Here is a 14,789-nt window from a genome sequence, read left to right as displayed (position 1 = left end):
TGAGAACCAGTTGTTTGACCAACTAAGGAAGTACAGTGGTATTACAGCATCAAGAACAACCCCTTACCATCCCCAAGGAAATGGCCAGGTGGAAAGGTTCAACCGAACAATACTACAGATGCTCAAGACTCTGACAGAGAAAGAGAAATCCAATTGGAAGGAGGCACTTAACAAACTAGTCTTCGCATACAACTGCACTAAATGTGAGGTTACTGGCTTCTCTCCATTTTACCTGTTGTTTGGTCGCTCCCCAAGACTCCCCGTTGATGCGTTGTTCGGACTTGACCAGGACCGTGGGACCACTAATCAGCGAGAGTATGTAGAACGCTGGACAAAGGGGATGCAAGAGGCTTATGAGATTGCACGGGACCATGCAAAAAAGGCTGCTGAAAGGAACAAGCGAAACTACGACCACAAAGTAAGATGTGCTGACCTGTACCCTGGAAGCCGAGTCCTTGTGAAAAATCTCACTCCGCGAGGGGGTCCTGGAAAGCTAAGGAACTACTGGGAGGACGAAGTTCATGTTGTAATCCGTCAAGCCATGGAGGATGTCCCTATTTACGAGGTGAAACCTGAGCAGGGGAAAGGAAGGTCAAGAGTCTTACACAGAAATCTACTTCTACCATGCGATTACTTACCGTCAGCCATTGCAGAGAAAAAGGACTCCACACCTAACCAACAGAGGAGAAAAAGGGGTCAGCTTGGAAGGAACAGAGAGTATGTGCCAGAGGCCAACAGTGAAAGTGAGGAAGATGAATACAGCTTCAGAGTGGAATGCCAACAAAGAGACAAAAGGACAGATGGACAACATGAGACAAATAGAGATGTGTTATCAAGGGAGTCAGACTTACCTGAAACACCAGTAGGTACCCATGAACTAGGTCTTGCTCATGAACAACATCCATAGTCAACCCAAGCTGAATTGGAAACTGAGCCTGGAGAAGAGAGACAAGTCAACGACACAAGAGACAGGCAGGAAGCTCAGGAGATCGGATCAACTGCTGAGTCTGAGGAAATAGAGTTAGTTGAGAGAGGAGCACCTGCAACACAAGAACAGAGAAACATGCACTCAGGGGAACAAAACAACTTAACAATGAGAACGCGACGACCTCCAAAAAAGTTCACTTATGACACCTTTGGGACATCAGTATGTCGCAATGTGCAGAGCATGAGTGGTGACTATTATCAGGATTTCAGAGTCCCAAACACTTGGACAACAATACCCTTCTATTATCACCAAGCCCCACCTTTTTGCTACTAACTGTGAACTACCATATCTTTCAGTTAATCTACTGTTTTGGTTATACTACCAAGTGCCTTTTGGGTGCAAATAATATGGACTGTTGATATGGACTGTTGATATGTGGTCATACATATTGGAACATTTGATAAGCTATGAACTGCCCTTTCTAATATGTACACTGAAGAGCCTGGAAAATAAATATGAACAATGGACAATCAATAGTGAACTCAAGTGAACAGCAAAGCAGATACTGTTGTGCGATTTAGGGAACATGGACTGTTTTAGGGCTCTGAACACAGCCATGGTAAGCTGTTCTAAGCTTCAAATGGACTGTTCTCGTTTGGCATAAGTGAGATGTTTTTCCTTTGGTTTTTTTGTTTTTTTTTGTCCTTTCCTGACGACAATTCCACTAAATGGACTATTGCTGAACTTTGAGACTCTTGTCAATATATGACATTCACCAATTGACTTATATGGACTAAAAAAAAAGAGAGAGGACTTTCAGTCTTGGTGCCATTGCAATTGTTATGATTCCATTGAAGAATGTGAAAAAAATAGATGTGAATTATCACTGTGGCATGAGTGTGTAAAAAAAAGAAAGAAAAAAAAAAAGGAAAAAAAAAGAAAAGAAATTGGTTTAACAGAAAACAATATTGATTAAGATTGATTGAGAAGGGCATTGGTAGATGTCGGGACGACATTTTATCCTGTGGGGGAGAGTGTAATAGTGAGTACAGGCCGTTTGTGTTTGTACATTTTCTTTGTAATATAGTGTGATGTTAATTTTCCAATACTTTTAAATATGGTTTAAATGCTTATTTGTGCTTTATGTTTAAAAAGGAGTGTGTGTTATGCGCATTTATTCATATAATTATTTTCGCTTGGCATACCAGTGTGATGACGTCATCGCACGCATCGCATAGTAACCCCCGCGCTAGTGATGCTTCATTCGTAGTAAATGCAGAGACGAGAAGCCATCACAATTGCGTTCTTCTCTTCATTGTCGTCTTGTTACTTACAGGTAACTGCAGAGTATAATGCAAAACACACTTCCGATTTAAGCATAAACACTGTTAATATAATATGAATGAGTTACAGTATGCGCATGTTTAACGCAGTTGTTTTGTTATATGAATAGTGCGTCATGAGTTTGTCATGTTGAGCACATGGTTAGCAAGTGCTCCGCGATTAGCGCCAGAGTCCGCCACATAACTGTTTAAAGTATAAATACTACTTTGAATCTCTATGTGTAATATTGTTTAGCGTTATACATTTATTTCTAATTCATATACGTGGTCGATAATCGGTGGTGATGTCTGTAAACTGTGTTATGCGTTACATTTGAGTGAATGTAGTTGAGTGAATTTCACATGTCTTGTCATTCAATGTAATATATCAGACAACGAACTTGTATGTGTTCTAAACTGATAATAGGAAGTGGATTCTTAATGTATTTTACATCATCATTCTCATGTTATTATTTAGATAAAGGGTAAATGCTAGTTAAAGTGTTTTATATATATAAATTATCCATTAGAGTGTCACTTTGGCAATTGTAAACCCTGAATATGCAAAATGTTTAAATTTGTAATGTTTTATTCAGGCATACTATGCAAAAGTCATATGTGTGTTGACCATGTAGTATCCTGAACAGTTGTAAAATGCATATACTTTTATTGATTGATTCGTAGTAAATGCAGAGACGAGAAGCCATCACAATTGACCTATGGCTAAGCCACGCCCCCAAACGCGATGAGCCAATCACAGTGCGCATACCTAACCCAATACACTCGGACATTCTGTGCTTCCAAGTCCATTGAAATGCATTGCAGTTAGTCAGTTTTCATTCGTTTTTATCTGTTTTTTCTTGTCATTTTAAGTTTAAAATGCTCAAACGGTGTGCATGGGGTACATTCAGTGCTCGAATTGAGTCAAGTCTTATGGGGGGTCCCCAAGTTTTTTGGGGCGGGGGGTTGGTTAGTCTCGCAATATACACTTTATACAAAATATACAATATATTTGATCATAATATGCATAAATATATACTATTTATTAAAAACGATTGAATTCACATATATATATATATATATATATATTCTTTTAAATTACTTACTTGAGTAATATGGATTTAGAGGGTGACAAAGCAGCAGACCCAAAAGGGCAGCTATGGCAAATATACCAGGGCACTACATATAAGGCACTTGAACACCCGTAAAAGCAAGTGACTTCAAAATACATTGAAATGTCTCAAAAACAGTAGAAAATAATCAGATGACTTCCAGACTCACTGGATGGTATCACTGTCGGATTCAACAGTGGCACAGGGATAATTATTTCATAATGTCTCCGAAAGCAGTGAAAAAAGAGAGCAGTCAGTAACTTCAAAAGGATATCTATCTTCACAACTTTTTTATTACTTAAACAGTAGCAAAAGAATGGAAAAATACTATCAGGCTGTAATGATGTAGTATGAACCCAGGTGCGGGAGTTTTACTCAAAGAGTGCAGGGCAACTGGGCAAACAGGATACAGTCTTTGGAATAGTTTATAAGTTTAACATAGGGATGTCCAGGAGATTCTCAAAAGTCAACTCAGCATTCATCCATAACAGACATCAAAATAATTTCAGGAACCAGTGGGTGAAGACATAAACTTTCTTCAAAGACAAATTTCTTCAGAAACAGGGATAACGAAAATCTCAAATGAGAAATGACCTCTCAAACAAATATATATATATATATATATATATATATATATATAAATACACATATATAAACTCAGTCTCTTTTCCCACAACTGAAATGGAGAACTGAACATAACTATATATATAATGTGTTACATAGAAATGTAGAAAACGTATCTGCTCAGATTGCAACATTGTTTCAGCCCAGATCTGGCCCACATCTGACACTTGGGTGGACCGCTCCTGTTTGCCAGATCTGGGCCGGATCTGAGCTGAAACAATGTTGCTATCTGGGTGAAGTCATCTGAGACACAAATAACATCCAGGAAAACACAAGACGAAGAGTCCTTACATGAGTGCACAGAGAGTAAGTATTTACAACATTCAAGCCAGACAAAGACTGATTGCCACTGCAGTATTTTTTACCAGTACACCAAATGCTTTACTAACAAGCATCAGGAGTGGCTCTTTAATGCTCTGGGAAGCGCAAGCAAGCAAACAAGGTAGATGTCAGAGCAAAGTCCTGAGTTCACATGTGACAGGCAATGTCGGTGAAAGAATAAATGTTAATCTATAACTTTTCCACCTAGAACAGACCACAGTGGTCTGTCTGGTTTTGTCTGTGCTTGCCTTCCTGTCTTGGTTGCAGTTGACAGCCGATGGCCGTCTTTCAACCAAGAGAGCACAAATGATTTTGGGTCAAACTGCTCCACTGGAGGGCCATTGACGTCTAGAAACAGGACAGAAGAAAGGCTTTTGGCCCTCAGGGAATTTCTCCTCTTGTTAGCGGTATCACTCATGGCTGAAAATCCACGTTCACATTCAGCTGAGGTGGCCAGGTAGGTTTTGCTAGCTGTTATCAGCCTCTTGATCGTCTTCCCAGGACTGTCGCCTTCAAGTTTCCACAACCTATACTCTTCAACAGCAGCTCTGGTGGTTACTCCTAGATGCTTAGCAAGGTCATGAATTTCCTTTTCACCATACAGGACAAGAGAATTACGATCTTTGGGCCAACAGGATGGTTCGAGTGGAGTCAAAAGCTCAGTAAGCTCTGAGTCAGGGAGACGTACAGAGAGATTATCAATGACAGCCTGTAGGAACTGCCCCTTGTTGATGTTCTCTTTGGAGGCTTGTAGTGTGATGCCTTTGAACATGCATGCTGTTATCCTCCCTTCTGCCTTTGCAAGTGACTTTCCTGGTGTTGTTTTCATGGCCTCCAGGACCTCCATAGTCAAAAGAGTCCACCGACTGGCATCAGTGAGAGATGTGTTTCGATTCTGCAGTTTCAGAGAGAGGCTTTGTAACTCGCGCAGCACATCTTTCATCAGTGCAAGGTCTTTAACAAAACCTGTGCTGCTGAGTTTCCTCAATAGTCCACTGCATTTTCGTCGATCCAAATCAGTGCGGGAAACATCCACAGAAGCTTTCTGCATTTGTGTGGCAAGTGCAGGAAAGTCCCGCCAAACAGCTCTGACAGTGCTGAAACTGCTGGCAACCCAGCGAATGGAGAAAATCTGCCCAATCCTCAGCAGTGAGATGTTAACATGAGTGGCAGCATCATAGAGCAGTCTGGCATTTTTTGGAGATTGGTGGTAAAACGTATACAACTTTGAAATAAAGATTTCAAAGTGGTTACATCCAGTTACAGACTTGCATGCATCATGCACTGCCAACTCTAGCTTGTGTGCAAGACAATGAATGCTCTTCAATGAAGGGAAGTCTTTTCTCAACTTTGCAATCAGTCCACTCTCTCTTCCTGTCATGACTGATGCTCCATCTGTGGCAATACTGATCAGGTGTGATTTTAAATATTCATCATCCAAGCCTGCTGTCAAAAGGGTATTCTTAAGAGCTTGATACAATGCTTCGGCTGTTGTTCCCTTATCTAGCTCTACAAGATCAAGGAAAATGTTTTCAATGTCATCTCTGCCTGTCACATCTGCTCTCAAGTAAATTATTAAATAGCTTTTGCCAAAGTTACTGCTTTCATCAACTGTCAAACTCACAAAAGAATCATTGGACTTCAATGTGGATATCATTGACTTTTTCATTTTAGTGGCAATGTGTTCAATCATAGCGATACACGTATGATCCGATCGGTGTGAAGGGCCCATTTTTCCTCCACTGACCTCTTGTAGCATTATCAGTCTGCTCATTTTACTGAATGCTAATCTCTCTTTTGCCACAAAGTAGGCTGTTCTTATACTGTTGGCTGTTTCTCTGACAAGCTCATCGTTAAACTTCTCTGTTAGTGTGGGGAGGATCTCTTTTTCTTTCTGGGCTTCAATTTCTAGAGCCCTCTGATGAGCCTGACTGTCCCGGTGTTTGTATATTTTTTTCCTCATGGCACGTACATTCATTGCTTGGACCCTCCCTAAAGCCCACTCTTCTGCCACTTGAACACCTTTTTTGTTTGAACACATTCGTTTAACATCTCTACATGCAATACATCCAATTTTGTTTTCATTTATGTACAGCCATGGGGAGTATTGTTTCCTCCATATTTCTAACTGATTTCTCCAGGTATCAACTTCCTTGGAGAAGCTGCTGAATTGCTCTGAGTTTTTGTTTTTGTTGAGCCGTTCAGAGCTGTTGGTGGGAGTTAGCTGTTCTGAGCTGTTGCTGACCTGCTCTTCGCTTTCGTTGATCTGTGCTGAGCTGCTGTTATCACTGCATTTGCCCTCTTCTGAGATCTTGACGCAGCTAACCTGTGCTGAGCTCCTGCTACTGGCCTCTGCTGAACTGGAATGGACTGTGCTTGCCTTAGTGGAGGTCCTCTTTACCTGCACACTAATGCCATGTGTTGGTTTCAATATTTTTTTTTAAATAAATACACATAATGAAATGAAATATACACTACCGTTCAGAAGTTGAAATCGATAAGATTTTTAAAATGTTTTAAAAAGAAGTCTCTTCTGCTCAAAGCTGCATTTATTTGATAAAAAGTAATATTGTGAAATATTGTGACTGTTTTCTATGTGAATATATAGTAAAGTGTAATTTATATCTTGTGATCAAAGCTGAATTTTCAGCATCATTACTCCAGTCTTCAGTGTCACATGATCCTTCAGAAATCACTCTAATATGAGGATTTGATGATCAACAAACAGTTATGATTATTAATGTTGGAAACAGTTCATATTTGTGTGGAAATCAAATGAAGTATATTTGTATAGCGCTTTTCACAATAGATTGTATCAAAGCAGCTTCACAGTATTAAATTAAAATAATACAACAAGGTTTGTTTCTAGTGGAATTTATTGATTGATAGAATAAAATTAAATATCCCCAAAATATTCCCAACTGAGCAAGCCAAAACCGTCATACATTTTATTTTTCAGGATTTTTTTGATGAATAGAAAGTTCAAAAGAAAAGCATTTATTTGAAACAGAATCTTCTGTTACATTATACATGTCTTTACTGTCACTTTTGATCAATTAAATGCAACCGTACTGAATAAAAGTTTTTTTTTATATATATATTCTAACCACAAGCTTTTGAATGGTAGTGTATAATACTACAAAAGTTTATATTTCAGATAAACTTTCTATTCATCAAACTAAATTTTTTTTTTTAAATACTGTAAATAACGGTTTTCAACATTGATATTAATCATAAATGTTTGTTGAGCATCAAATCATCATATTAGGATTTCTGAAGGATCATGTGATGAACACTTGGAGTAACGATGGTTAAAAATTCAGCTTTGATCACAGAAATAAATTATATTTTATTGTATTATTATTTTACATTGTAATAATATTTCATAATATTACTGTTTTTCTGTATTTTGGATCAAATCAATGCAGGCTTGGTGAACAGAAGAGACTCTTGAACTTTTGAATAGTGTACATCCAACAGAATGATTCTAGCTTTATTTACCAATGTAGTATTTACCCTAAAAACAACTGGATGATTGATGTGACACTGTGATAATGTTTGTTCCAAAAGACTTGATTAAATGCATGAAACTTGTTTATTATAAATTGTGGCAAAACAGGCTGTCAGCCTGTGTGTTGGTTGGGATTTTTCAACTATTTCAGCACATACTTTTTTTAAATAGTTACGTCCAGTAGGTGGCGGCAAAGCACTGTCATGAGTGAGTGAGCCAGCAGACTATTCAACCATTTCAGTGAAAAAGGCTTCTTTTATTCATAAACAAACAATACTATGGCAATCAAAATAAATCATTGCTATTTCAAGAGTGAATCCCGCATAAATGCGTATGTAATTCCCAAAACTTTGCCGTGTTTATACAGCCTTTGGTCCTAGCAGCATGAAAAACAAGTCATATACAAATAAATACAAATTCTGAATGGATATTAGAAAGCATAGAAAGCGGACAACGAGCGCTCCCTTTATAATTACTAAAAATCTGTTATCCATCTTCATCGAGATCTCTAGCACTAGCACTCCTGTAGAACCAGGACTGTTAATTATGAAAAAAATAGTAACGTAAGCCTAAATGTTTCCAATATATGCTAGGAATATAAAAGCCCCGACATGGAGTGGATAACTGTTAGATATAAAGTAGAAAGATATATAGCGAGAGACAATTACCCCTCAAAAAAGTCAGTGAGAAGCTTTCTCTTCCCGACTGCGAGTGGAGGTTTATTTTTCTCCATATTTTAAAAGCTAAAATTAGCTTCACCGGAGCGGCGCCAAACAAACAGTCCTGTCAGTCGACGATGTCATGCGCGCGCACAGCGCTCTTTAGGCGGGGCGTTTACATTTTAAAGAGACATGACAACTAGCCTATAAACACACTTAAAATAAATTATTGTAAATAATCAATTCATGATATTTACTGTATCCTTTGCATGCATTTATTTTGATTTGTCATTATTATTTTTACTAAAATAAAAATATCCGAGGGACCCCCCTAATTCTATTTTTTACTTCTTATGGGGGGTCCCTAATACCTTATGGGGGGTCCCGGATCCCCCCAGCCCCCCCTCAATTCGAGCACTGGGTACATTCAACTCCAACACTAGGTATCCTAAGAGGCTGGGCGACGGTGTGTATTTTTTACCCTTTCCCAAGCCACATCTCAACCGAGATAATGTCTGCTCTGGATTAATTTGCGATAACTTAGACCACAACACCAGCTAAACGTGGATAAATTAAACAAGGATGTCTACATCTGTTCTAAGGTAAGTCAACAACGTATTTGAACGTTATCTTTAACATCTCTAACGTAACGTAGCCTAACTTAGCTTCTAGCTGCGTTGCAGTTTGACAAGTTTGACAAAAGCACAATGTTGTGTTTTACACAAATATAAGTAGGTTAAACACTTTGCATTTTTAATGATGTCCTGTATGAACAAAATGGAGTATGTTTTTATGTTTCCACTGTTCGATTGCGATCGCGCCCGCGCCTCTCTCTCTCTGACACGCACACACACACACATTTCAGCATTGCAATCTTGACATCGGCACCGTTCATTATGCTGTGTTCACACCAAACGCGAATAGAGCGTCAAATTCGCGCATATCGCGTCTACTTTGACGCTTGAACATTTTGAATCCATTTGCGCGTTTGAAGCGAAATAGCACCAAACTATAACGTTTACACACTGACCTGTAACGTTAAATCTTTGTCTGGAGCTGAAGCTTTTCGTCGACCTTCTCAAAATAAAATGATTAATATAACCCTCCAATGCACAGTTAAGGCCCTTTTGGTCACTTTGTGATGATATATAATCTTTCTGTCTCCAAAAATCACTGTGAAATGTCTCCAACTGTGACAGCTGCCACAGCGCCTGTTACCGAATGTTGTCTGTTTGTCCGAGTGAGTGGAGGGGGCGTGGCTTAGCCATAGGTCAATTGCGTTCTTCTCTTCATTGTCGTCTTGTTACTTACAGGAGTACTACAAATACGCTAACTCTTGGACGTAGCTTCTACCATAGAAAGACTCGTAAAGACTTTTACCATATTCCCAAAAAGCGGAAATTACGCCTTTCCCAGAAGGCATAAACTCTTTCTGATTGGTTGATAAAACGCTACAGGAATGCCCACTGGGGAGTTTCTGTGGCTCGTCTGGAACGCCCATGCCGCAGTCGGACTGACGTTCATGTGCAAATGTGTGTAACGAAAGCTACTTATTTTCTGAGTTAAAATATTTAAAGTTTAAAGTGTAACTATTGCTTAACGTATTTTATACTTAATCTTATACTTATGTATACTAAAAATACCCCGATGAAAATGAACCATGCTTTTACTATAGTAAAAGTGTAGTAACCATCTTTCTTTGGTTGGACTGATAAAGTTAACATTTGTACAGCCACAGTATTACTACAAAAATGAGTCAGACAGAAACATCAAAATACCGGTAAATACATAAAAGACACTTGCATGACACTGTACTAGAGCCTTTTTATATATTGTTTTGTAGCCTGCAATGAGGCGTTCAGTATCTTCATCGGACCCTACAAGATAAACACGGTACTTTTTTGGCACAACATAAACCCATTAATATTACGAGACAATAAAATATAACTTTTATTAGGGTTAAACATTTGAATTCTTACACTTAAAAACTGAGGGCGCATCTCCGCTGCTGCATCCGACTGCCAGGTTTACATCACCACCATCACCGCAAAGCTCCTCCCTCCCGCACGCAATGGGTTGTGGGCAATATTAGCCGTTAGAGTGTGCATTGATCTGCACTTCGAATTCTAACCGGAAATAGTAGACCATCCGGGTATCTTTGGAACACTCATTTCAACATACTACGATTTGGGACGTACTAATTCTAGTTTCGCATACTATTTAGGACGGATAGTATGCGAATTGGGACTCAGCAATGTCTAATATGGCGAGAAGTTTCACTCTCAGTACATTTCCGGCTTCTGAACTGGTTGCAGTTCCACTCTGGCTCCATATGAGGGCGCTCACAGGACGAGTGCATAATGAATGTAGGTCTATGGCGCTATACCAATAAAAATCCACTTTTCTCAGGATATAATTTTTTGTCTAGTAATTTGAATGTTGTATTCGAAAGGAGATGCAAATAAATTACACATTGCTGGGTGTTAGATTTTTTTGAGTCACTTATTTGCTTTAAAAAGTCTTTTAAAGTGTCAATGACGTCATACACATCGTACGACCAGAGATACTGCTTAACGGCAATCCTTCACTCACTCTGGTGCGTTCACGCTCTGCACTTTCTTTTCACTCGAGGCATCGACAACACAGCTGACACAGGTAAACACACGTGCTAGAAGAGTGTTTGTTTTGTTTGTTTCTGGTCCCGCTGCGGATGCCACGATGCCATCAAGCGGTATCTCTGGTCGTAATCAGTCCTTCACTGACCAATCAGCGTTCATTAGCAGAATGCTAGCGTGTTATGGGCAACAACAACTCAACCTGTAAGAAATCAAAAGGACATAAGTACTCGTTCATTCAACTTTCGACCTAAAACCCATGTTGAACTTGCAAAACCTACAATCAGATCTAAGATTTCTCAACGGCAATCGGGTGAAAGGACAAATTTAGCTGTCTAGCCCCATTGACTCCCATTCATTTTGCACTCATGGCGATCGCCCCCAGTGGAACTCTGGTGGAACTACAACCAAAATTTGGTACAATAGAGCTTAATAGGGAGTGGGCAGGCTCTCCGTAGACGGGCTCTGATACTATACCACAGCGGCAGTGGAGTAACTGTACGTTCACACAGTAGTGGTCGACTTGAGCTTCCAAAGTTATCGGAAGTCATTCATTTTCTGGCTTCTCTCAGAAAAAGTAATTAATTGCACAGTCTAACCATCATAGAGTGAAAGTGTATCATTTGCATGTGCTTTTAAGTCCTGTCAGTTTAACAGGGCGCGCTTGACAGGGCATATGAACGAACAGAGAGAGAGAGCCCCGGCCGCGCGCGCGCACTCACCCGAGCGCTGTCTTGCGCTCTCTCTCCCTCGCGCATATTAATCAAAATCAATTGATACGCAGATTCTGCAGTACAATGTTGTTTGCAAATGTTTAGTCGTAAAAGCTGATAACATTGCTGTTTAAAGCTTTACAAACATGTTCTGTGATCAGTTTGTCGTTTACCAGTTAATAATTCAGTCTTGCAGCCTAATTATGACTGAATGAGAGAGGGTAAATGTTTAAATGTATTTGAAATGCTTTTTTTCCCTAAGTATTCACTGCTCTTTTTCACACAGCAGGTTTTTGTGTGTGTCCAATTTTTTTCTGGACAACCTTCTGATGGATTTTACTTTAAATTTTACTTTAAAATGTGAGTTCCATTCAGGTTTCATGCCATTGGCACTTTATTCAAAGGATTGTTTACAATTTCACAGCATAAGCTATAAAGCTGTTTCCCAGGTATAAGCTGTGTGTTTACAGGAAAAAAATCATAAAATGCAATACTGCAATTTTATTCTGTTTTATTCTTATTCTTCGTGAAAATATGTTCTGAAAGATTCCTTAATAAGTTTTGTTCGGGATGTTAAACTACTTTAGTAGCCCTAAGGACAGCCATGGTGAAAACATTATTTGAAATCTCCTTGTGAAATTTGCTAGAGTACAACTGATGAGCCTCTCCTCTGCCCTCTTCTGTAGATGATGCCCCTCCAAATAAAAAGACTGCCATGGACCAGATGTTTGGAGATTTCCTGAGTGCAAGACCACCAGCAAAGACCATCAGGGAGAAAGCTAAGGATTAAATCTTAAAATATAGAGAAAGGGACACTTTAGGTTTGGATGGGGATGTGTTGCAGTGGTGGAGACTGCAAGTAGATCTTCCACTACTATCAGCTTTAGCAAAGAGATATCTGTCCATCCCAGCAACAAGCATACCAGCTGAAAGAGTTTTCAGCACAGCTGGTGACATAGTTACAGCTCAGCGTAGCTTGCTTCACCCTGATCATGTTGATCAGTTAATATTTCTGAAGAAAAACCTTTAACTGAAGGTGACTGACCAATGTGCACTATTCTAAAAGGCATTTTTTTTATTTAGAATTTTATTTAATTTTTATTTAATTTTATTTTATTAGCCTGTTGTTTACAGTGACAGTGATGTTTCAAAGTAAAAGCAGCATAACACTGCTAGTTCACAACGTTAAGTTTTGAATATTCAGTGGCAAAATATCTCTTTGTAAAACTTATTTTCATAGTTGAAAAGTGAAATCACAATTCTTGTTGTGCAATGGTAAGCCTTCTTTCTGTTGAAAGAGTGCAAATATTTTTTTTTAGTATATATTGCACTTATACCTTCTGTTTATCTTGGAAATACTTAAATAATATGTGCCATGTGTTCTAAAATGGCCCTCTACTGTAAACCGACACTCAGGCTCTGAGAGAAAAGCCAGTTTGTAAAAAAGTCTTGGTTTTACTTGGTTAATAAATAATCAAACTCATTCAATGGCACCGCATCCTCTTTCACATCACCACATAAACTTGATCTAATTAGCTAGTGCTGAATTATCGCATCGTATCGTGATATGACTGTGAATCGTATCGTATTGCATCGCAAAATGCCACACATGTATCGTTAATATATCGGATCGGATACTTTGTATCGAGATGCATATTGGATCGGCATTATACCTTAGATGCCCAACCCTACTATCTATGTGTAGAAAATGTGTGATTATTTATTAGCCAATCAGAATCATTCAACCTGAAGCAATGACAAAGCTTAGACCTTGGTGAAGGGTATAATTGCTGTGATTTTTGTAAATGTAAGGGGAAGGGGCCTACTTTTGATCACTGGAGTAATCACTCCTTGTGATTCTTGAAGCTGACTTCTGCCTGATGTAACTGCAAACTATCTTCAGTAAAATTTCCTTTAATTTATTATAATTCTGACTCTTGTCTTAAATCTTAAACACCTGGTCTTAATAAATCCTATCTGGTCCTTGGGTCTTTAACTCTAAGTCCCAAAATACAGATATACAGTGGTAATCCATATTGAAACAAGGACAATAAAGCAGAAGTTTCAGCAGATATTCTTTAATGATGTTCCACTGTTTAAGGTACACAGTGAGCACAACCATTGGGCATCTTTTTCAGGTAGCTTGTCTGGTGATAGTCCAATGCAGCATACATTGGGTACCATCTTTGGCACTGTTCACATTGGTAATGACAAGGATTAATTATGTAACAAACCACTAACAGTTATAGTTATGTGTGTTAACCAATTACATAATGCAATGAATAAATATTAAGTGCAATCAAACAATAGATAAACAATGGTTTGCTCTTGATGTAAAGTGTAACAATTATTGTCAGGCCTCTTACGCCCTCTGTTGGCATTTGTTATAATACATAATATACATGAGTTCATTGTTTATATATTTCTTCATGTATTTTAATAGTGTTGTTAAATAAAACAATATAATTAATTACTTTTAATACTTTATTTGAACCAATTATATTGCCTCATTTGTAATATGTATTTAAGTCACACTAAAGGCTATTGTTCACTTCAGATCTATCTTTATGACCAAAAAAGATATAAATAAAATAGTCAACACTGACAGCCCTAGTTTTGAACATTTGAACATGAACCTACATTGTTTTGCATTTTGTGACTAAAAGACTATTTCCCTGTCTTATATTTTGTCGTTTTTAATTTCTTGAAAATAATAGGCTATTAAAATACTTTCTTGTCACCTTCTCCTGTAAACAATATCGTAAATAGTTTCATACTGTGTATTCGCCCATTATGGTCAACTGTGTTAATTAAAATTATTACCACCTTCAAAAGTAAAAACTCAGAATGACACATTCCAGAATATTATGTTTATAGATTACAATTAATGAATGTATCTGTTCAAATTTAAAGTTGTTGTTAATAATTGTGCAAAAAGTTGTGACTTTGATGGTGTATAATTTGCATAGTCCTCATATCCAGTA

General features: G+C 38.3%; 1 protein-coding gene across 1 annotated transcript; it reads right to left on the bottom strand.

Moving 5' to 3' along the window:
* Window positions 1-1,021: 1,021 nt before the first annotated feature.
* Window positions 1,022-6,270, bottom strand: LOC308691853 (E3 SUMO-protein ligase KIAA1586-like; the record flags this gene model as incomplete). Its single annotated transcript, XM_081367418.1, has 2 exons — window positions 1,022-1,040; window positions 4,556-6,270. 2 exons carry the CDS (start codon window positions 6,268-6,270, stop codon window positions 1,022-1,024), a joined length of 1,734 nt encoding a protein of 577 aa, XP_081223544.1.
* Between the last annotated feature and the right edge of the window lie 8,519 nt (window positions 6,271-14,789).

The sequence above is a fragment of the Scardinius erythrophthalmus genome (genome assembly GCF_964197995.2).
Source record: "Scardinius erythrophthalmus genome assembly, chromosome: 6".
NCBI classification, from domain to species: Eukaryota; Metazoa; Chordata; class Actinopteri; order Cypriniformes; family Leuciscidae; genus Scardinius; species Scardinius erythrophthalmus.
This window is presented reverse-complemented; position numbering and strand designations above follow the sequence as displayed.